Raw genomic sequence first — 24,117 nt, forward strand, 5'->3', positions numbered from 1 at the left:
CGTTCAACCTTTCCGTTGATATACAAGCGATTAATATAAGAGTCTATTGATTATACAAATTTATGATATGCGTCAACATACCGTCCGCCTCGAATGTGATTGACATTCGATATGAATACAATATTTGCGGTCAATGAAATTTAACGTAAATTTACAATATTCAATCGGACAGTTACAATCCAATGCCGCCCACCATGGCGGAATGATGTTCGCTATCATTGTTGATGTCGACCGGAAGAAAACAAAGTTTTGTAATGGGGCGCTTGAACTCGGATTCAGCCGTTTTAACAGTAACGACTCGAACGAGCCGATCGCTGCCTGGATGGCATTTAACTATACGCCCAAGCTTCCATCGACTTGGAGGGGCAAGTGGATCGCGAAGTAAGACTAATCTACCGGGTGTGGCTAGAGTTTGTACAGAACGCCATTTAGGGCGTTGTTGTAAGGTATTCAAATACGTATCTTTCCATGCCTTCCAGACGCGTTCGCTTAATTGCTGCACTAGTTGCCAGCGAGATAAACGATTTTCGGCGAGTTCGAGTAAGCTCGGCTCCGGGATCGAGCTTAAGGATGCGCCGATCAAAAAATGACCCGGAGTCAGAGCGGTATAATCGTCTAAAGCGTCGGACACGGAAGCGATGGGACGAGAATTTAAGAAAAGTTCGATACGGCATAGTAATGTGGTTATCTCTTCGAACGTTAAGGTGTGCGTTCCAATAGCGCGTTTAATGTGATGTTTCACAGAGCATACGGCAGCCTCCCATAGGCCTCCGAAATGCGGCGCAGCGGGAGGTATGAAATGCCATGCAGTATTTTCTTGAGCTATGTAATTTTGAAATGCTGGATCACGCGTGGCTGCATGGAAGGAGGCCGTAAGCTCTTGATCGGCACCTTGAAACGTGGTACCGTGATCGGAGTACATTGCATGCGGAATGCCACGACGTGCGGTAAAACGATGATACGCGGCAAGGAACGACGCGGTAGTATAATCCGATACTGCGTCTAGGTGCAGTGCTTTCGTGGTCATGCATACAAAAATTGCGAGGTAAGCTTTTTGGGCTTTATGACCACGACCTTTAGTCGTACGCATTAGTAACGAACCCGCGTAATCGACGCCGGTATGATTAAAGGCGCGTAAAGTCGGGTTCACGCGGAAATCCGGCAGGTCGCCCATAAGCTGTTCGGGCACGCGTGCATTCTCCCGTGTGCACACAATACATTGGTAGAGGACGGTACGCACAGTGGCGCGAGCGCGAATTAGCCAATACTGTTGTCGCAGGAGCGTGAGTGTGAGTTGCGGACCGGCGTGTAGGGCCGCAACATGAATCTGTTTGATAAAGAGGTGGACCAATGGATGTGATTTTAAAATTAGCGGATGTTTAGCGTCATCTGACAGGCTTGCGTGCTTTAATCGGCCTCGAACGCGTAACAAGCTGTCTCTGTCTATGTAAGGAGAAAGCGAAGCTAATGGACTAGTTTTTGAGACGCAACGTAGTTGTTTTAGGCGAGCTATGTCGTCAGCAAATAGATTGAGTTGAATCCGTCGAATCCAAAAATTATGAGCGGCGACCAGCTCATCGGACCGGAGAGCATGCGGGTGCGAGTGAGAGGCATCGCATTGTGTTTTCGTCTGGGTACGAGCGTTGCGAACGTTATATCACGCATTTTTTGACGCTTTGTTTCAGGATCCTTTTGGTACTGATCACGCACCATCTGAAGTTTTGTTTCAGGATCCTTATGGTACTGATCACGCACCATCTGACGTTTTGTTTCAGAATCCTTATGGTACTGATCACGCATCATCTGACGTTTTGTTTCAGGATCCTTATGGTACTGATCACGCACCATCTGACGTTTTGTTTCAGGATCCTTATGGTACTGATCACGCACCATCTGACGTTTTGTTTCAGGATCCTTATGGTACTGATCATGCATTATCTGACGTTTTGTTTCAGGATCCTTATGGTACTGATCACGCATTATCTGACGTTTTGTTTCAGGATCCTTATGGTACTGATCACGCATTATCTGACGTTTTGTTGCAGGATTCATAAAATATTTTTCTTTGTGAGAAAAAGCATCTTTTTCGATTCGTTTCGAACGCTGTTCCTCAGTTTCCTTACTACGTGCAAGTCTTTTTCTCAGTGCATCCCTCTCTCGTCTTTTCAATGTCTCCAACGGCAGTAGCGTTAATGGAGCAATTGAATCATAGAGGTACGGAAAATGAGTTATTGTTTGTTTTTCAAACATTGCGGACAAATGAGGTCTTAGCAACGATTGATTATACGTCACCATGCAAGGATTTACGCCAAACAGAATAGATGTAACAATCGCAATTGCCATAGGACCACAATTATAACCGTCACCTTGCGACTGAACTTTAGGAAAAACTATTAGATTGTTTTGACAATCATGAAAGGGAAATAATCTGTCCACAAAAATTCGAATTTCTCCATTCAAATTATGTATATTTGCATTACGACTACCTTCATGAGAATCATATATAATAATAGATTTTGCATCGTAATGGCAAGCAACCCAATGTCCACCACCAAAATCACTGTGCAGTATTTGCAAATGCTTCTTCTTTGAAATATTCAGTGGAACAATCTGATCGGGAAATATTGTCAACCATACAGGTCGAGGTGCATAATCAGAATTGCTCTCGAGTAGCGCATGGAAACTGTCTATCATCGTTTCCGTCAACCATTCTTTGAAAGCTAAAATATTCTTTTCCTTATTGCCATAATGGAACTTGTGACACTGATGATCCATTTTCAATTGTTTGGGACAGTTTTAGTTATAGATATACGGCGTTTGGGGCAGCCTTCTAGTGATGCAAGTATCAAATAAGATTTTTCTAATTAGACGCCTAGAGCAGGCGAAAGGTCTGAGATATTGCAGACTAAAATGCTACAAAAGCGAATACTGTTAATTTGGATGTGTAATAGACCCAAAACAAAAATACTTTTTCTAATTGTATAGGCGCCACGGGCAAGCCAAAAATCTGCGCTATTACAGACGAAAACGCTATAATAGCGAATAATTTTAGTTTGGATACGTAATAGGCCGAACAAAATTAATTTTTGTAATTGGATGCAGGCGTCTAGGGCAAGCCAAAATTCAGCGCTATTAGCAGCCGATGTTCTAATTCAGCGCTTATGGCAGCTTTTATACAGCGCCTGAGCAGCCGATTAATTTTTTTTTATTTTTCCGGATCTGTAAAATAAAAAAGTTATATAAATACATTATAAATTATTTTAATAAACATATGCAAAGATTCAAAATTATTACACTAATTAAACAATACTTCAGAAACTGCAGTTAAAAAGAAATGAAATTACATCTGTTCATTTTTCTTTTGTATAGTACTTGTAATTCACGTAATCACATTGACACGTCAAAATAGTATTTATTTATTATTATTGTAAATAAATCATCATTGCAGTAGACCTAAAATTTCTTAAAATTAAAAATCATAATCGAAAATTTGAAGTAAATCTAATTTTTTTTATAAATAGAAATATTCTATTTTTTTTTAATTTATCGATTCTTCACTATATATTTGATTCAATAATCTTACCTCAAGATTTTTATGCACAAAATGATGAATACCAATCGAAGTTAAATGCCTATCTTTGTTTTCCCTTTAAACTAAACAACTTTTGTCTGAAATTTTCCTATATACTTTCGAGATATTTAATAAGTACAAAATTTACTTATGAAATAGGTATTTCTGTACAAACAAGATTTATAAATACAGGATTTACTTACAGATTAAACAAGAATTTTTAAGAGGCATTGATGATTTATTGATAATAAAACTTCCTACGACATTTAAATAAACTTGTTAAATATGCAAGACGAAAAAATGTTTCAAACAAACACCATAGGATTTGAAGAAAGACAGATGATGCTGATATTCATTTGACCTTGCAGAGATCTTGAAAATTCCTGTTAACGTTAACCCACTAAACATGAAATATACATGCAATGTTTCAAATTGTTTCATTTAGATTTCAAATGATACATTTTACGTATTTGTTTTTGATATAATTCATAAATGTTACAATTGAAATATTTCATCATAGTATATATTAAAAATATTTCAAATGAAATATCTCAATTGATATATATTTAAAACATTCCAAAGTTATCGTTTTAGGTATATTTACAAAATAATAGTAAAATAAATATTTATGTACACGATTAGATAATCGCTTACATAATTTGGAAAATGGCAATCACGTATTACATTCAAATTGTGTTTATTTATTATAAATAAATTATTAGAGAGAAATATTGAAAAATATTGAATAACATAATTAGAATACGTTGTATATAAATATTTATATAAATGGTCTTGTTTTAAAATTGTATTATTATTTAAATGCTTAGAATGTATATATTTTGTTATTATATATTTATTTATATATTTATATTTTTTTTATATTGAAAAGATTCATTTTTCTTTTTCCTTTTTTTAAATTAATAAATTTTATTAAATATTTGTTTGCCAATTAAACAAAAATGTAATCGTACACCAGCAATTACTTTTCAAAATATTATTTTTCTTGTGTGTGAATAGTTTCATATAATATCTGGATTGCAAATATATATTGTTAATAATAATAGTTTTGTTGCATATCTATTATGCATATAATTTGGAAATAATATAATTTAATAATTAAAAATTGCAAACAGAATAATATATTCACATATTTATATTTATTATATTATATCTGCACATATTCATATTGATGAGATAATTGTTTATTATATAAAATCATGTGCGTGATAATTAAATATTTTCTATGCAATCAAATTAATAAGGAATATAATGATTTAACATGATTATATTCTAAATCTGTTGGTGAAAACGTTACGTGCAACAAATATATACAATTTAAGTTATTAAAATTTTATTATTTTTGTAAAATATCATTGACTTTGTAGAATACTTGAAAATATTACAATTCTATTTCTTAATAATAAATTAATTAAATTTAATAAAGGAAATAAAACATTTTATCGTGTTCTGATATTGGACTTATTAACCATAGCGTGTAATTAAATATTATAGGTCTACGCTTATTGTGATAAAGCTCTTTGATTGTTAATGCAAAATTAATACCTAATCAAAACATCACATACCAATGCTCAAGCTCGTATGACAATAAAAACAATGATAAATTATTAAATTAAGGCCATGTGTAACGAGCAATACGATATTATTTTATTATTGAGAAGAAAATTCTTAATTTGAAATAATAATTATACAAACGTTTCGAGCTCTACTTGCTCCTCTTCAGTGCGCAAAAAAATAGTGATAATAAATAACGATAATAAATAAATACATAAAATTCTAATAAAAAATCCGCAATACATAGTCAATATAAGTTATATAGTTGAGTCATAGTTAAAACGCAAAATATATTTACAATGAATTGAGACCATTAAAATAGTTCAACAAAGTAAGAACCCAATTAGAAGCAGAATGATTCGTCCGGTTATTCATAAAATATATTAGAATTATTAATAAAAACTTGGAGTGACACTTATACATTACTCCAAATGAACCACTTATCGTTATTTGACGAAAGTCCCTCGATCTGGCAATGATTATGTTCATCCTCTCCAAATTATTTGATATTTGTTAACTGAATTTAAACAAAAATGGCAACTCCACTTGTGACTGTCCAATATTTATCATTTCACCTCACTGTAAGATACATCGATTCTATTACTTACTTATGAAATACTAATATAATACTAACTACTTAATAAACACAGAATATTGGTACATAATACAAAATAAAAATATGGAAACAAATCGACTGAACTTATTATAATGTTTAATAATTATATTCAAAAATTCATATATATCATTATATACAAAAACACAGAATAGGAACTTTCTTTTAAATGGAAGAGGTTTAGGTTGGCCTTTTCAGCACTATTTTGCCCATGGTCCTGTTGATATGTTATATATCCCATTTCTTCTTCAAACATTTAACTAAAAATTTATTTTTCCGTGATTTTTAGTAGATGCACCATAACCTCTTTTTCTTGGGGCTTCTGCTAATCGCGTGAACATAGCCTCTTTACTTTTGATATTTTCTTTTCTTCTCTGGAATTTTTTTTCAATGCTGTTCATACTCTGTGAAAACAACATTATGGTTTTTATTCGTCCAAATCAAATAGCCATCATTATTGGACACACCAGAATTATGCTCTTCAAGTATCTGAGTCTAAGATTGAAGAGTCCAAATGAGACACAATTGTAGCGTTGGCTCATAAGCTTGTTACAAGAATCGTAACAAAGAACTCTCATGGATTTTAATTTAAAAGGCCTGACTTTCAGAAGGACCTGCTTTATTTAGTAAAGCATTCCAATTGAAGAGTTCTAAGTTGAAGACAAGTTGTAGGGGTGTACTGCATAGAGGCTTGTTACAAGGAATGTAAAAACACGAAGGACTTCTCGTGTTATGTCTGAGTTGAATTGTAGAAAAACTTATTTTATTCAGTCAAATCCAATGCGCAGTTGTGTCTAGGAACTGTGTCCCGATTTGTTGTAGCAGTTACAACAAATACAAGACGCAAACGTCTGGGGAGGCGTAATTAATTTTAATGATAAACCAGTTATTTTCAGCGCTGAAAAATAAAACTATTAATATAGTCCAATATTTTGCAATTTAAATTACTAGAAGAAACTCTTTAATAATCTATCTCTTAGAATTTTTTTATTAGTTCATTATAAAATATAAAAGTATTAATGAGTATTTAATAATCAGCATTCATTATAAAATTCTTCGAATACTTTAACAGAAGTTCCCATTGTGAAATACTCAAGACAGTGACGAGCGTAGCCGAAGATAAAAGCGGGTTATTGGACTACCCACTCTTGTAGCAGTTGATACTGTTTACAGTAACAACTATCACCGCATGTGGCGCGATAAAATAAAGCCCCAAATGCACCACCTTCGAAGGTGAGGCAAATAGACCGTGCTCCTAATTGCTCCTTATAGTTATGCCCTCTAGAACGTGAACGCGAACGTCTAGTCGCCATCTTGTTTCCGGTGACCACGAACGTATATGAGCGCCTTGGAGTATAAGGAGCTGTTTGTAAGTGGCCTGCTACCGAACACAAACACTTCAAATTCCTGCCGTCTGGGGCTATGCCCCTGTTAGGTTCAACCTTGCCGGATGAGTGTGGAACGGAAGGACAGACTAAAATGCACCAAACTTCTTTAAAGCAAGGTTTAAGGCACGTGCCGATGGCTGCTTGGCACGAAAGACGTAAACAGCGCGGCTCGCAAAAACGTTCCCTCTGGGGTACTGCCGACCCCGGCCAGAGTACATAGCTTGGTTATTAATGGAGGTCTCTAATCACTTGATACTTGTTTCACTACCATAACTCGTGGGTGAAAATGGATAAAAAATGGAAAAAAACAAAAAATACACTCAAACCACAGTTACTATGAAACACAAACCCCCGGAGATAAAGAACAAGACCGTTCAAGAGAAGGGAGTCTATTCCCAAAGTCACCACCAGCCATCGGCGAAAATAATAACTGGATAATAAATCGTCCTTGCTTTATCGCTTGCTTGACAAGTGAGGAGGCATACGACCTCCGCTAAAAAAACGACACAACCCCCAGTTTTTTAATAAAAACATACCATAGAAACTGATGATAATACTGTAGTATTTTTTTCCTGAACCTTTCCAAAAAAGCATGGCGAATTTTGGGAAATAGAGAAACTGGAACAAAAGGCTCAACACCGAAGTTGAAAAGGCGACAAGGAGTTTAGCTAGAGAAGTAGATCTGAAGAGTAGCTTCTAGAAGGAGTTCTCTTAATGAAAACCTAAAACAATACAGAATACAATTAAAGTTCACATTGTCAAGTGGGGTGCTAACTAGAGGGAAATTACAAGAGATTATCGTTGGAGGATAGAAAAATTAAACTGTACTACCTGCATCGAAAAATCTAATCAGTTCGATGTCCTATTTTCAAAGTGGCGTTCACTCCATGCCGGAACAGCAGCATCTGGAAAGCAGAAAACAAGAATTAATTCCCAACGTACTACATACAAAAAGCGGATTCCAAGACTAATCTGCCGGTATATTGTTCAGTCCTTTAAATGACACGACAATTTAACACGTGTGAGATGTCAAAGAAAAACTTACAAAGAAATGAATCCGTTAATTAAAGAAATAAGGATAGAAAGAATGAGAAAGGTTGGAGACAAGGCATCTATTGGAACGGAAGGTGGAAACGAGTAAAAAAGATCCAGCAGATAATTAGAAGACAATTGATTGCGGGGCTGGGAACAGAGCTGCCTAAGAAACTGTGACCCAGTAATGATAGTATATATTGACGTAGAAAATTCGGTCACAAAGGAGCATGTTTATGGAACAATTTTGGTCTAAGAATGTTGGAAACTTGAAATCGGGCCAGAGCAGGAAAGAAAGCAGGTTAAATGCAGATCAACAACACATTGTTAAAACCAGATGAAATACTAATAACTGGTAAGAGAGGACAGGAAGATATAAGAAGAAAACGCTTGGAGCAAGAACGACTTATATTGACTGTAGATCATACACGGGTTAATATTACTTAGACTTGACTAGGTGCTTCCGTTTCTAGCTTAAGCCACAGTGTTAAACACTGCCAAGGAAAAGCCCCCCACTTGTTGACACGTTGGGGGGGGCTGGCCATAGTCACCAATGTCTCCAAGAGAGAGAGATCTGCAGTCTCGCTAATTGTACAAGAGCAATAAAAGGAAAGACGACACATCACCTGTAAGTACAGAGATGCCCGGAAGTATCTAAGAGTACTGAAATCGTAAAATCAATAAATTATACATAATGATACATGCTTTCAAATAATGGGGTGGCCGTTCCGCAGAACGGCAATCATCAATTAAGATATAAAAGAGAGGAAACAAGGCCTTGATGTGTTCTATACAAGACAATACGTATTTCCCAGACAAGTCAAAGGCTGCGCTCACTTGGTGCAAGATTTTTCAGTAATAAGGTGACAGATACCAAACTTCTTATAGTTGTATATAAATCAGAAATAACTGTCACAAAATCGAACAGTTTTACTGACGAAACATATGGCTTGCGCACCTATAAACAATAATGAAGTAAACTTTATATTTGGTATCAGTTTATTGTCATCAATTTTCATGGAGCTAAACTTGTTTATTAATAAGGTTGGAACGATAATAGAAAACGTTAAAGCCACGACATGATCGATATCAATGGACCTCCAATCGTCACTTCCAAACTTGGTCCTGAAAAGAACGGACGTCGAAAGGCGAATACTCGAGGATTTCCTAATAAATAAAAATGTATCATTTGGAATCAGCCCTGGAAACGAACCAACTTCTCTACTAATAATAGGAGAGGGCCAATATAGACTTGACTGTGGTGTAATAGTGTAGTCCTGAAGGATTTAATTGGATTGGAATGTCTTCCCGAAAAATACTTCTCCGCAGACCATCTTGTAATATCTTTGAACATAACAACCATAAAAATTCCGGAACAATCAGTATCAAAGGACAACTCTATACCTTAAGAAGGTCAATGGGAGCAGTTTGGCGATGTTTTAAATCAGAACTCACTGTGACCTTTTGTAAAGAAATCACAATACAAGTCCCGGAGAATCGGCCTTTAATCTAAATGTATAGAAGATTGCTTATATGAGCAGTAGCATCTAAGTAGGGGAGAAACCATCTGTTAGGAAAAACCGTAAACCGTGTCGAGGACAACCGGACCAACATAAAGAAAAGATTGTCGGTCATTTCGTGCAGCTGTAACGGTACCGGAAACTTAAATAGAAAAGGCGTAATGAATACGTTTTTTGAATAATACTGCAGCTAAGAAGGCACTACAAGAGAGAGATGGTGAAGTGCAAAAGGACTCGTGAATGATTTCGTGAACCGTAACACTACGAAAAACCTTGGGGACTTGCATACAAGCTAATGAGGGAAAGATTAAAAATAGTAATATCCTAGTACGATTTAAATTAGGTAGCGATTAACAACTGATTGGACTTTATCGGCGAAGTGAACTTGTGGAAACATTTTGCCGATTGAAGGAATACAGACACAGAGGATTCACAAAACCATAAAGACAGATTAGCGAAGAACTTAAACTACAATATGGAACAGGAAAATATAATGGACGAAATATATGAAGCAATTAAAAGAACAAGAAGAAAAAAGTTCCTGGTCCGGAAATAAATACCATCGGAAATTTTAAAAATAGTTTGGGGAAGGCAGCACCAAACGCAACTTTACTCACTCTTCAAACACTGCTTTTCTAAAAACAGCTTTCCAGCAAGGAAATCAGGCGATTTAAAAACTGCTGCTCAAATGCCCTGACAAGATCCGAGCGATCCTAAACCCTAAAAAGCAATAGAGAGGAGAGTGAATTCACAGTCCCTCTCACTGGTGTTTGTCCATTTGTTGGGAAAATGTACTAAAGACTCATGGTATGGGACAGGACTTTTCAAGTAATTTACGAAAGTCTAGAAATGGTCTCCGACAATCAATATGGCTTCATAAAGGGACGATCAACGGAGGACGCAATATGCAGAGCGGTCAGCCAGCGTGAAATCGGCCGAATCAAAGTACGTAATGGGCATATTTGTCGATATAAGTAGAGCATTCGACAATCTTTCTTGGATTGGGATTTTGGACAGGATTAGGAGTGTGCACTGCACAAGGAAGTTGTTTGAGGTGTTCATGGATTACTTCTCGAATCGAGAGGTACAATTGGCAAGCCGGGAGAGTGAATTGGGGGTATCCAAGCTCCTGAGTAAGGGGTGTCCTCAGGGTTCCATTTTTTGGGCCCACAGCATGGAACATAGTTATGGACCAATTATTAGTGGAACAAAAAACTGAAGCTGAAACGAGATCTGAATACATAGCATATGCGGATGATATTCTAATCCTAGTGCCAGGAAAATTCAGGAAACAATTAGAGGAAAGAGGCGCAGAAGGAAATAAACAGGATAATGAAATGGGAGTACGGATAGCGGTTACAAATATTGGAAATAAAACAAGGGCTGTGTTATTAAAAGGGAATTTGGATGCTGAAAGGAAGCCCAGAGTCTTCTTAGGGCAAAAAAAGATAAAATTTGTACAGAAATAAGTATCTCGGAGTATACATGGATGAAAAGCTATCGTTTTTGCCGCATATAAGATATACTAAGGAGAAAGTCAGGAAAATATTCGCTAAAATTAAAAGAGTCAATAGAAGTAGATGGAGAATAGGAAGAGGATGTTTTAAAACTGTTATATAAATCTCTTCTACTGCCAATTATGCTATATGCTGTGGGGGCGTGGTATCTAAGAGCCACTCACTTTCACGCTAGAAGGCAATTGGACGCTGCCCAGCGCTTTGTTATATTAGCAACTAATAATATCTGCAGAACAACATCAACTGAAGCACTACAAACTCTGACTGGTACTTTATCTATTGACTTGCAAGCTGTTAAAGACGCTGCATTTTATAATATTAAGAAAAATAAAAATTTTATTTATGATAACATGGAAATAAAAACGACTTTTGAAGAAAGAACAAAGGAGTACATAAAAACATTAAAGTCCCAAGTTGTTAAAAAGTTAGAAGAAACGTAACAACACAGATGGAAAAATTCGCTCAAGGGCCGTATTACATATACCTATATTCCCAATGTGACATTCGTGGGAAAAAATCCCTGGTTCGTTCCAAATCAGAAGATGTTCTCCATACTATCTAGTCACGGTTCTACAAACGATAGACTATTCAGATTGGGGTGAAGTTCAACACCATCCTGTCCCTATTGCGATGATGAGGAGACAGTATATCATATTATCTTCTCTTGTATAAAATATGAACATTTAAGAAACGAACGAATTAGGGAATTGAGAAATGAATGTCTTTCTGATATGGAAAGACTTATTAAAACGAAAGAAAGTTACAAAGAATTTGTTGTTTTTATTGAAAAAACATATGAAATATGGAAATGGTTTCGCTGAGTAGAATGGCTCGCCTCCACGTGGCGGGGATGGAAACGTTAGTACGAATTACTGACGGCTAAGAAGCCAATAATGAACTTAATAAATTTCTATAAAGAAATAAACTTATACATAACCACTTGAACCTATACGATCACATTATGTGAACGAGTTAGATGAATACAATTAAGCATTAGATAAAACAAGCGGATATGATATAACATTGGGAGCCGCGAAATGAAGGGTGCAACAAATAATAAATAATAAATGTCCCTATCTACTGTCTAGCGAAACCACTGCCAAGGGAACGGGCTTGGAAAAATTAGCGGGGAAAGAAGACCCTGCTGAGCTTGACTCTAGTCTGGCACTGTAAGGAGACATGAGAGGTGTAGCATAAGTGGGAGATGGCAACATCGCCGGTGAAATACCACTACTTTCATCGTTTCCTTACTTACTCGGTTTGGCGGAGCGCGTGCCCCGAAGGCTTCGCGCCCCGGCGGTCACTGTGTTCTAGAGCCAAGCGTGTCAGAGTGGCGTGAGGCCTCGGCCGATCGCCTTTAATACTCCCGCGTGATCCGATTCGAGGACACTGCCAGGCGGGGAGTTTGACTGGGGCGGTACATCTGTCAAAGAATAACGCAGGTGTCCTAAGGCCAGCTCAGCGAGGACAGAAACCTCGCGTAGAGCAAAAGGTCAAAAGCTGGCTTGATCTCGATGTTCAGTACGCATAGAGACTGCGAAAGCACGGCCTATCGATCCTTTTGGCTTGAAGAGTTTTCAGCAAGAGGTGTCAGAAAAGTTACCACAGGGATAACTGGCTTGTGGCGGCCAAGCGTTCATAGCGACGTCGCTTTTTTGATCATTCGATGTTGGCTCTTCCTATCATTGCGAAGCAGAATTCGCCAAGCGTCGGATTGTTCACCCGCCAACAGGGAACGTGAGGGGTTTAGACCGTCGTGAAACAGGTTAGTTTTACCCTACTGATGACTAGTCATTGCGATAGTAATCCTGCTCAGTACGAGAGGAACCGCAGGTTCGGACATTTGGTTCACGCACTCGGTCGAGCGGCCGGTGGTGCGAAGCTACCATCCGTGGGATTATGCCTGAACGCCTCTAAAGCCGTATCCTCTCCAGTCGAAGGTGGCAATGATATCTCTAGGAGTCTCGTGAGTCAAAAGGCGCAATGTGTCAAAACAATGTGACACTACTAGGCGGCCGGTACTCGGGCCGGTCGTCGCACGAGCCCGGTTTGCCGTACGGCGCCATCGCCCGTCGCCGGGATCTCACCGCTACGACGGCACGGCGTCTAACGGTCGATCATGGGTTTCGCAAGTTCGATGTCGAGACTCGGAATCGTCTTTAGACGACTTAGGTACCTGGCGGGATGTTGTACTCGGTAGAGCAGTTACCAAGCTGCGATCTGTTGAGACTCAGCCCTCGGCTTGGGGATTCGTCTTGTCGGTTAGACGAAACTCCACACGTTCGACGGCGAAAGCAACACGCCGCGAACGGACTTGGAAAAATTTCTCGCTCGCCGGCGAAAGCAACACGCCGCGAACGGACTTGGAAAAATTTCTTGCTCGCCGGCGAAAGCAACACGCCGCGAACGGACTTGGAAAAATTTCTCGCTCGCCGGCGAAAGCAACACGCCGCAAACGGACTTGGAAGAATTTCTCGCTCGCCGGCCAAAGCAACACGCCGCGAACGGACTTGGAAGAATTTTCTCGCTCGCCCGGCGAAAGCAACACGCCGCGAGCAAACTTGGAAGAATTTGTCGCTCGTCCGGCGAAAGCAACACGCCGCGAGCAAACTTGAAAAAAGCGGCTTGTGCGGCCGGAGGTGTCGCCCGCCAACAAAAGCAACACGCCGCGATCGGACTTGGGGTACGGGCGGCGCGTGCCGCCGGAGGTGTCGCCCGCCAACAAAAGCAACACGCCGCGATCGGACTTGGGGTACAGGGCGGCGCGTGCCGCCGGAGGTGTCGCCCGCCAACGAATGCAACACGCCGCGATCGGAGTTGGGGCACGGGCGGCGCGTGCCGCCGGAGGTGTCGCCCGCTTACAAAAGCAACACGCCGCGATCGGACTTTGGTACGGGCAACGGTTGCGGCCGGAGGTGTCGCCCGCTAACCAAGGCAACACGCCGCTATCGGGCCTGGAAAAATTTCTCGCTTGCCGGCGAGAGCAACGCGCCGCGAGCGAACTTGCGCCTGTTCCCGAGTTCTCGCTTGTACCGCTAACGAGCGAGCTAAATGAGATTAATTAAATGAGGACGCATCGAAAAGTTTATTCGTGCAAACACTCCGGCTTCGCTTATCGGCATCCTGCCTGCATTCGCCCACGTATCGGTCGTAGAATCTCGAAGATTGTGCATCCGACGAGTGGTAGCCGGAAATTAGCAGATATCGTAATAATCGTGTTGCGCGGTCGTGCGGAGCGTCGAAAAGTACGAAACCTTTGTCCGAAACGTATTTCCGTATCGTAGTATTATCTCCTCGTAGCGGCGCTACTCGCCGTCAAGTGCCCCGGAGGTACCGCCGGCGGGCGACGGACTTGGTAAATCATTCGGTCGTCCGGAGGTGTCGCCCGTCCCGGAGGTGCCGTCCGTCCCCAAGTTGACGCCGGCCGTTATGTGGTGCCGCACGTATAATCACGCCCGTAACGTGCCGTCTCGGTTGCCGCGCGCGTGATTTCGCATCGGGCGAGTGTTCCGTACCGTAATCGCGGTCACCGCAGCTTGCGTGTTGCGTATCATCCGTAATAATTCGAAATATATGTCTCCGACACGTGGGTTTGAGACACGTTTCGAGTTAGTAATCGGACAGCGCCCTCATGTCGAGCGAGCGCCGAATAGTAAGTAACTTTCGTCCGAAACGTTTTTACGTAGCTCTCCTCGTTGCGGCGCCGTAAATCGTCGTTAAGTGTTCCGGAGGTACCGCCGGCGGTCGTCTGACTTCGAGAGATCATTCGGTCTTCCGGAGGTGCCGCCCGTCCCGGAGGTGTCGCCGGTCGGCCGAGTTCCCGGAGGTTCCCCGGAGGTGTCGCCCGGCCCGGAGGTGCCGCCCGACCCGAGGTGCCGCCCGGCCCGGAGGTACCGTCGGTGCTTATACCTTATTGTCCCGGCATTTCGTTTGTTTCCTTCTTAATTAATGCTAATTATCGTTGTTTGACATTCGCCATACGGCTATCGTGATAATATTTTATCGTACAATAGGACTTTTCGATCGTTCGCTCTCCGCGACAATGTCTCGATTGAACGCGCCTTTCGACGCTCGCGCTCGCATACGGCCGTGCGTAGGACCGTGCGTCGCCGACCGCCTGGCCAGGCCGGTTGGGTACTATAAGAGATACGTCGCGCTCGGCGCGTCGAACGAGTCGAGCGAGTCCGGACGAGTCGTAAACGTACTTTCTCGAGTCTCTCGCCACTCCGGCGTGTTTCGACCGCTCTCCGTACCGTCGCCGACCGCTTGGCCGGTCGGTTGGGTACTATAAGAGGTAGGAGAGATTAATATTGTACGTGTCGCGCTCTCGACGTTGACAAACGAAGAATCGCCCGAAACGGGTCGAGAACGGATTTTGTCGAGTCGCGACTCTGACACGGAGAGAACATTTATATAAAATGTTTTGATTTGGAAACCACGAATATATAAAATAATATACGATCGTCGCAGAAACGCGCCGCCGCCAAGTCTTTCTCATGCTTGGAGGTTGCGTGTCTCGCGAGAACGTACTGTCGACTCTCGCGTCGTCTCGTATTCCTCTTCGCCGGAGGATTACGGTGCGGCTCTTCTCGTTCGTCGCCGAACGGCGCGCAAAATTAACGCACACTTATTTATTACGAGCACAGCATTGCCACGAGTCGGTGTCGCAGACCGATGGCTCTTATGTGGCGCGCACGCCTCTAGTGTGTTGGCCGCGCGGTTCCCTCTCGTTTCGTACGCAGCAGCGGAATCGTCGCGCTTACCGAGCATCCTACTCCGACCGGATACGAGTTTGCGGGAGAGGTTGGATTCTTCCCCGCCTTCGCCTTTGTACGCCCCCCAAAGTTAGCAAAATATTAGTGCTGGTACGTGTGAGGTTTTTTAAACGCGTACGAACAGACCGACAGAACATGTCCTCGACGTCTACGCATCGCCATCGTCGATCTAGATAGGGGTGAATCGCGCGGGGTCTCTCGAGACCCGCGCATTAGTAACAATTTGGGAGAATAGAAACACGAAGTATTTTGATTTGTGGATTTTTGAACAGGAGACGGAGGAGGAGGAAGAAGAGAGGAGGCGGCGTCGGGTGGGGTTACTCTCGCCTCCGTCGTTCTCTCGTAGCTTTACATAATAAAATTAGAGTCTTTAAACACAGCAGCAGCAGGTCGCGACCGGTGGAGCAAGACGGCGGCAAAATAAAATGGCAATTGTACGAGCATGTCGCGCGCGCGTCGTTTTCCGGCATCGAAACGCGCGCGCGCGGCGAAAAGATGCTAGCGACGAGTCTTCGGGCTCGCTCGCGAGTTACTCCCTTGCGAGGTAACCGAACCGCAAGGCTTCCATGGATTGACTTTTCCTGCAGTAGTCAGATGTTTGTATCAAAGATTAAAACATGCATGTCTCAGTGCTTGCCGAATTAAGGTGTGTGATGAAACCGCGATGGCTAATTAATCAGTTTTTTAGGTTACATAGATTGTCCCCACATTGAATTGGATAACTGTGTACGATTATAGAGCTAATACATGCAAACAGAAGTCACGACCAGTGATGGAAGGGGGACGCTTTTATTAGATCAAAACCAATCGGTGGAGCGGCGGCTCCCCCGGGCCGTTTCGTCCAACGTTTATTTGGCGACTATGAATATCTTTGGCTTATCGCCCGGTCCTAGACACCGGAGACGCATCTTTTAAATTGTCTGCCTTTATCAACTGTCGATGGTCCGGTTCTGCGTCCTACCATGGTTTTGTAACGGGTTTGGTTAACGGGGAATAAGGGTTCGATTCGGAGAGGGGCCTGAGATAAAGGCTCCCACATCCAAAAGGAAAGGCAGCAGGCGAGACAAATTACCACTCCAGGCCACGGGGGAGGTAGTCGACGAAAAATAACGATCGGGATCATCACGAAGGACCCGTAACGGAATGAGTACACTTTTAAATCCGTTAACGAGGATCCATTGGAGGGGCAAGTCTGGTTGCCAGGCAGAGCGCGGTAATTCCGCTCCAATAGCCGTTTTAGTTTATTAAAGTTGTTGCGGTTTTAAAAAAGCTCGTAGTTAATTGTGTCGCACACCCCGTCGGTCACCGCTACGCGGGTGGGGTGTTTAACGCTGGCGTGATGTGGGGACGTCCTACGTGCGTGGGCTAGCCTCGCGAGGGGCGGCCCAACTAATATCCCCGTCGCGGTGCTCTTTACTGAGTGTCCGAGTCGGGCCGGTACGTTTTACTTTGAACAAATTATAGTGCTTAAAGCAGGCTACCTTCGCCTGAATACGGCGTGCATGGGAATAATGGAATAGGACCCTCGGTTCTATTTGTTGGTTTTTCGGACCCCGAGGTAATGATTAATAGGGACAGAGGGGTTTTTTGCAAGTTCGATGTCCGGGCGGGAATCTCGTAACGACTTTGGTCCTGGGGGGTGTTGTACTCGGAACATTTTACCACGCTGCGATCTGTTTTAGACTCAGCCCTGGGGTTTGGGGGTTCGTCTGTCGGTTAACAACCCCACACTTTTGACGGCGAAAGCAAACCCGCGAAGGACTTTTTGGAGAAATTTTTCTTTTCGCCGGCAAAGCAACCGCCGCGAAAGACTTAAAATTTTCCTCCCGGCAAAGCAACCGCCCCCTTGGGCCCCCAAAAAAAACCCGCGAACGGGCTTGGAAAATTTTCGTCGCCGGCGAAAGCAACACGCCGCGAGCGAACTTGGAAGAATTTGTCGCTCGCCCGGCGGAAAGCAACACGCCGCGGAGCGAACTTGGAAAAAAGCGGCTTGTGCGGCCGGGAGGTTTCGCCCGCCAACAAAAGCAACACCCGCGATCGGACTTGGGTAACGGGCGGCGCGTGCCGCCGGAGGTGTTCCCTGCCAACGGAATGCAACACGCCGCGATCGGACTTGGGGTACAAGCGGCGCGTGCCGCCGGAGGTGTCGCCCGCCAACGAAAAGCAACACGCCGCGATCGGAGTTGGGTCACGGGCTGCGCGGTTCCTCGGAGGTGTTTTCACGTCTCACAAAACCAACACGCCGCGATTGACTTGGGTACGGGCAACGGTGCGGCTGGAGTGTCCCCGCTAACCAAGGCAACACGCCGCTATCGGGCTGGAAAATTTCTCGTTGCCAAGCGAGAGCAACGCGCCGCGAGCGAACTTGCGCCTGTTCCCGAGTTCTTCGCTGTAACCGCTAACGAAGCGAGCTAAATGAGATTAATTAAATGAGGACGCATCGGAAAGTTTATTCGTGCAAACACTCCGGCTTCGCTTATCGGCATCCTGCCTGCATTCGTCCACGTATCGGTCGTAGAATCTCGAAGATTGTGCATCCGACGAGTGGTAGCCGGAAATTAGCAAGATATCGTATAATCGTGTCGCGCGGTCGTGCGGAGCGTCGAAAAAGTACGAAACCTTTGTCCGAAACGTATTTCCGTATCGTAGTATTATCTCCTCGTAGCGGCGCTACTCCCGTCAAGGCCCGGGGCAACCAGCCGGCGGGCGACCCGGGCTTTTTTTTAAATCATTCCGGTCGTTCCGGAGGGGTGCCCCCCCGTGGTGCCGTCCCTCCCCAAGTGACGCCCGGGCCCAGATTGGTGCCGCAGTATAATCAAACCCCCTACCCAGCCCTTTTCCCGGTTGCCGCGCGCGCTGATTTCGCATCCCGGGGGAGTGTCCGTAACCAATCGCGGTCACCCGCTTGCGTGTTGCTGGTCGTGGGTGCGTAACGCGTACGAAACCAGACAAACTTCCTCGACGTCCTAAGCATCGCCATCGTCGATCTACGCGTCGGGTACTCGCGCGGTCTCTCGAGACCGTCGCACATCTAACAGTTTGGGAGAATAAGAACACGAGTATTTTGATCTTGTGGGATTTTTGAACGTCGATGAGGAGGAGAGAGAGGAGAGGCGGCGGCCGTCGGGGGTTTACTCTTCGCCTCCGTCTTTCTCTCGTACGCTTTACATAATAGCGTTAAACACAGCAGAGTGTCGCCGAACCGGCTGAGCAGACCGGCGGCAAAATAAAATGGCACATACGATCGTGTCGCTCCGCGGTCGGTTTTTTCGGCGGCACACCCGCGGCGCGCGCCGCGGAAAAAGAGCTAGCCGACGAGTCTTCCGGGCCTCGCTCGCGCAGTTACTCCCCACTTGCGAGTAGCACCTAAACACGAAGCTCCCCTGGGTTTATCCTGCCAGTAGTCATATGTTGGTCCCCTCAAAGATTAAGCCATGCAGGTCTCAGTGCATGCCGAATTAAGGTGAAACCGCGAAGCGCCTTAAAATCAGTATGGTTCATTAGATTGTAACCCTAAAAAAAAAGACATTTTCCTTTGCATCGGCACGTTTGGTACGTGGGATCCTAAGTGCTAGCTTCCTGGAAACATGCCGAAACATAGTCCCGACATTTATGGAATGGACGGGGCTTTTTATTAATTCAACCAATCGGTGGCGGGCGCCTCGCCGTTCGTTCCACCGTTATATTTTTGGTGACTCTTAAATAACTTTTGTTTCTTGATCGCCGGTCCTAGCACCGGCGACGCATCTTCAATTTCCTGCCTTATCACTGTCGAGGTAGGTTCTGCGCCTACCATGGTTGTAACGGGTAACGGGGATCAGGGTTCGATTCCGGAGAGGAGCCTGAGAAACGGCTACCACCTCTCAAGGAAAGCAGCCGCTGGCAAATTACCCCACCTCCCGTCACGGGGGGTAGTGTACGAAAATACGATACGGGACTCATCCGCGAGGCCCGTAAATTCGGAATTGAGTACACGTTAAAATCTTTAACGCGGATCCATTGGGGGCAGTCCTGGTGCCACACCGCGTAATTCCACCATCTCCATAGCGTATATTAAGTGTTTGCGGTTAAAAAAGCTCGTAGTTGAATCTGTGTCGCACATACCGCGTTCACCGCTCGCGGTGTTTAACGGGCGTTATGTGGACGTCTATACCGTGGCTTAGCCTCCGCGAGGCGGCCCAACTAATATCCCGTCGCGGTGCTCTTTACTGTAGTGCGAGTCGGCCGGACGTTACGTTGAACAAATCAGAGTCTTAAAGCCGGCTAACCTTCGCCTGAATACTGCGTGCATGGCAAATGAATAGGAACCTCGGTTTCTATTTGTTTGGTTTTCGGACCCCGAGTAATGATTAATAGGGACAGATGGGGGCATAGTATTGCGGCACGTTAGAGGTGAAATTCTTGGATCGTAGCAAGACGGACAGAAGCGAAAGCATTTGCCAAAAATGTTTTCATTAATCAAGAACGAAAGTTAGAGGTTCGAAGGCGATCAGATACCGCCCTAGTTCTAACCATAAACGATTGCCAGCTAGCGATCCGCCGAAGTTCCTCCGATGACTCGGCGGGCAGCTTCCGGGAAACCAAAGCTTTTGGGTTCCGGGGGAAGTATGGTTGCAAAGCTGAAAACTTAAAGGAATTGACGGAAGGGCACCACCAGGAGTGGAGCCTGCGGCTTAATTTGACTCAACACGGGAAACCTCACCAGGCCCAGACACCGGAAGGATTGACAGATTGATAGCTCTTTCTTGATTCGGTGGGTGGTGGTGCCATGGCCGTTCTTAGGTGGTGGAGCGATTTGTCTGGTTAATTCCGATAACGAACGAGACTCTAGCCTGCTAAATAGGCGTACCCTCTGGTAGCGCGGAACTTTTTTGAAAGACAATCTGCCCGATTTTTAGAAGAAGTGCCACTATTTTGAAAGAAATAAAATTTTTCTTTCACAAGACGGTGCTTGACCACACACCGCACAGATTGGGTAACACACTCTTGAACGAGCATTTTCCTGACTTTTGGATGGGTCGGTATGGCCCGATACGTGGCCCGCAAATCCCCCGGACCTTAATTCTCTTGATTTCGTTTTTGGGATACTGTAGGATCAATTCCAAACGGCTTCCCGAGAACCATCGACGACTTAGAAACAGATTGCGAGAAGTATTTGGGAATTCGAAAGAGTCATGGAGACGTCCAATTAGTTTATTTAACGCATGCGAGCCTTGCATAAGGAGGCATGGTGTCAGTTTGACACCTATGATATTAATTCCGCTCTTTTCAGAGCGAAACCAAAAAAATTACAACCAAACAAAAAAAAAAATTTTTTATACAGGGAACATATCTTGTTCGCAACATAATCTGTGTCTCTCACGTCTCGGCTTAAAAAGAACGGGCAAAACGGGGCGGATAATGTTAAGTCATTAAAAAAAATGTATTTATAACGTAAAAAATTATAATACGTTATAATATGCCTTTTTAATAACATAATTATTATACGTTTTTAATACATGTCTCGCGTCAATCACCATGTCGGCAACGCCGCGTGATTGTTAGCCGTCTAGAACGTGTCGCGAAAAAAAAAAACAACGTCGCGACCGTTTGCGTCAATCCGTCGCCGCAGCCTGTTGTCGTGTCCTTGCCGTGTAAACAATTGCGTCCGCATCGAGTAACATGTTGCCTTTTTACAAGTAATTTTTAATAATTAATCTGTACACTGAGAGATTTTCCTCCTTAAAATTTACCCTAAAAGTTATGGTAAATTTTGATACATACGTATGAAAAAGATTTTATTAAAATTTTTCTTCTGCTTAACTATTTATCACATTAAAAATATACTATCACAATAAAAAATATATGAATAGTGTGATTAATTTAATACTAAACTGTATAGTAAAATTAATCAAACATATTTTATAGTTTTATTAGTGATACATTTAATTTTTTAATATAAATAAATAGTATATAGAAATTCTAATAAATTATTCCACACTGTTGAAGATTCGTCTTCGGATCGAATCCTCGAGACGATCAATTTTCTTAGAATGTTTTTTGTGTTAAATTCCTTAGTGTTTACGCCAAGGAAACACGTGAAACCAACGTGTACACCGCCGCTGAATTGCGGTGTTACATCGCCCTGATTTTCGGATGGTCCAATCGAGGACCCCGATCGGCTGCCCCAAAAGAAAAAGAGCCTAACGCGATCTCCGAATTCGCGCATCCCTCGTCAGTCCTCGAGAGAGCTAAGCGCCGTCAAAACTAAGTTCGGTACCGAACGAACTTTGTAGAAAGTGAATAACTAATTTCATAAGAGTTTTACAAGGCCCTGTAAGTATAAATATAAATTAACTATAACGGGCAACAAGAGCCAACTCGCTGATGACAATGCGTTACCTAACGAAATAAAATATTTCCGTAGACTTAAAATATACGGTGCACAAGCACCAAAATTTTTTACTGCACGGCCAAGATTTTAAATATGAATAATCTCTATTGAGATTAATTCAATACCCCCTTTTTTTTTTAAACCTCCCTACGGGAATTTTAAAAAAATGCAAAAAAAAAATATGATCCAAAAAAGGGGGGGCCCTTCAGCGTTTTTGGGGTTTTTTTTTTTCTCTTGCATTATTTTTTAAAATTTTCCCAAAGGGGGGTTTAAAAAAAAAAAAAAAAAAAAGGGGGGGGTTAAAATTTTAAAACTAAAAAATTTAAAATAAATTTTATATTTTTAAAATTTTTGGGCCCTGCCCCAAAAAAAATTTGGGGGGCCCTTTTGCACCGGTATTTTTCTAAGGGGAAAATTTTTTTTAAATTTTTGTTGGAAAACGCTTGTCACCGCGTTTTGGGGTCTTGTTTTCCCGTTTATCTTTTAAAATAATTTAAACCCCTTTTAAAAGCGTAAAATCTTTGATCACTTTTAAAACCCCCCGGGCCCCAAAAAAGTTAAAATTTTTAAAAAAAAAAAGGTCCTTCGACCCCGGGTTTAAAAACCGATCGAGTGTGTGAAATCGCGAAAAAAACGGGGTCCTTTTTTTCGTCCTTTTTTAACGTTTTACAATTTTTTTCCTCGTTGGGGCCCAAAATTTGGGGCAGAAATTTAAAAAAGCGTGATCCGCGGCACAGAAAAACCCAATTAACCCTTCTCGTTTTTAGTAGAAAACCCCCTTGCGGGGGTGGACCCGTACCAAAAAAAAGCCTCCGCGCCCCCCCCGAAACATCCCTCTCTCCCCTCTCCCTTTTCTTTTTCTTTCTCTTTTTTCCCCCCTCGAAACCCAAAACGGAAAAAAACGGGGCCCGGGGCCCCCCCCTTCCGAAATCTCTCCCCTTTTCTCCCCCCTCTTTTCCCCGCTCCCCCTCCAAAACCGAAAAGCAAGAGACGGTATCACGCCCGCGCCCCCCAAACTCCCCCTCTTTTCCCCCCTTTTTTCTCTACTCGGCCCTCTTATCGCGCCCCCGCCTCCCGGCCAAGCCCGGGGCTCCGGGGCCCCCGGGGGGGGGCACCCACCCTCCCTATCCGGGGTACATCAATTCCCCGCATTTGAGTAGTCAAATTTTTTTTGAAATGTCACTTGCAGGGAACGCCCTATCACCCTTTGCAAAATTTTTATTCGGACGGCAGTTAAAAGCCTTTTGAGTTTTTGACTTTACGCTTCTCCGCTATCACCCCCTTTTTTTCCCTTTTTGGTGCGGTGAACTTCCCCCGAGTTATCCCAAGGGGCCCCCAAGCACCCTTTTTTTTTACATAATCGCCGTTACCTCAATATTAATCGGAAATTATATTAAATTAAATGACTCTCGGGGCGTGCGCCCCTATCACCCAAACCCACCGGTAATCTTTAAACCCGTTTACGCTCGGGGGTCGCGGCTGCAAAAAATTTTAATGCAACTCGGGTTTTTCCACGGAACCAAAGATCGCTATTGGGGACCGAAACATCGATTCTCCCCGGGGTACCCCGTCTGAGGTTTTTCCGCTGGAATAGGTATCGGATTTTTGCTGGGCCCCCCCTTACCTACTGTAAAAAAAAAAGCTTCGTCTTTCCTATCAAAAGGGCGTTTTGGGGGGTTTCAATAACTTACGTAAACTGACAAAAAACGCACAAAACCCCGATTCGCGGAGGGTAAATCGGAAGTTGCAGACCCGC

At 43.2% G+C, this 24,117-nt stretch overlaps 1 protein-coding gene and 2 pseudogenes across 1 annotated transcript; 2 read left to right on the forward strand and 1 right to left on the reverse strand.

Moving 5' to 3' along the window:
- Positions 1 to 172: 172 nt before the first annotated feature.
- On the reverse strand, positions 173 to 2,775 carry LOC146719809 (uncharacterized). The gene is made up of 2 exons (XM_085489496.1): positions 2,539 to 2,775; positions 173 to 1,630 (listed from the first exon to the last, which is right to left on the reverse strand). Exons 1-2 carry the CDS (start codon positions 2,773 to 2,775, stop codon positions 173 to 175), a joined length of 1,695 nt encoding a protein of 564 aa, XP_085345622.1.
- Positions 2,776 to 11,539: 8,764 nt separating this feature from the next.
- On the forward strand, positions 11,540 to 13,467 carry LOC146719810 (large subunit ribosomal RNA; annotated as a pseudogene).
- A 5,904-nt stretch (positions 13,468 to 19,371) lies between these two features.
- Positions 19,372 to 20,587, forward strand: LOC146719811 (small subunit ribosomal RNA; annotated as a pseudogene).
- The last annotated feature ends 3,530 nt before the right edge of the window (positions 20,588 to 24,117 follow it).

This window comes from Nylanderia fulva, unplaced genomic scaffold (genome assembly GCF_048542155.1).
Source record: "Nylanderia fulva isolate GAGA-0341 unplaced genomic scaffold, ASM4854215v1 Scaffold856, whole genome shotgun sequence".
NCBI lineage: Eukaryota > Metazoa > Arthropoda > Insecta > Hymenoptera > Formicidae > Nylanderia > Nylanderia fulva.

What these genes read in the sequence shown, in the direction of transcription:
- LOC146719809 (XM_085489496.1), bottom strand. Translation starts at nt 2,775, where the DNA reads ATGGATCATCAGTGTCACAAGTTCCATTATGGCAATAAGGAAAAGAAT. An exon ending in ATTTTGGTGGTGGACATTGG is followed by an intron (nt 1,631 to 2,538) that starts GTTGCTTGCCAT and finishes GCTCGTACCCAG; the next exon opens with ACGAAAACACAATGCGATGC.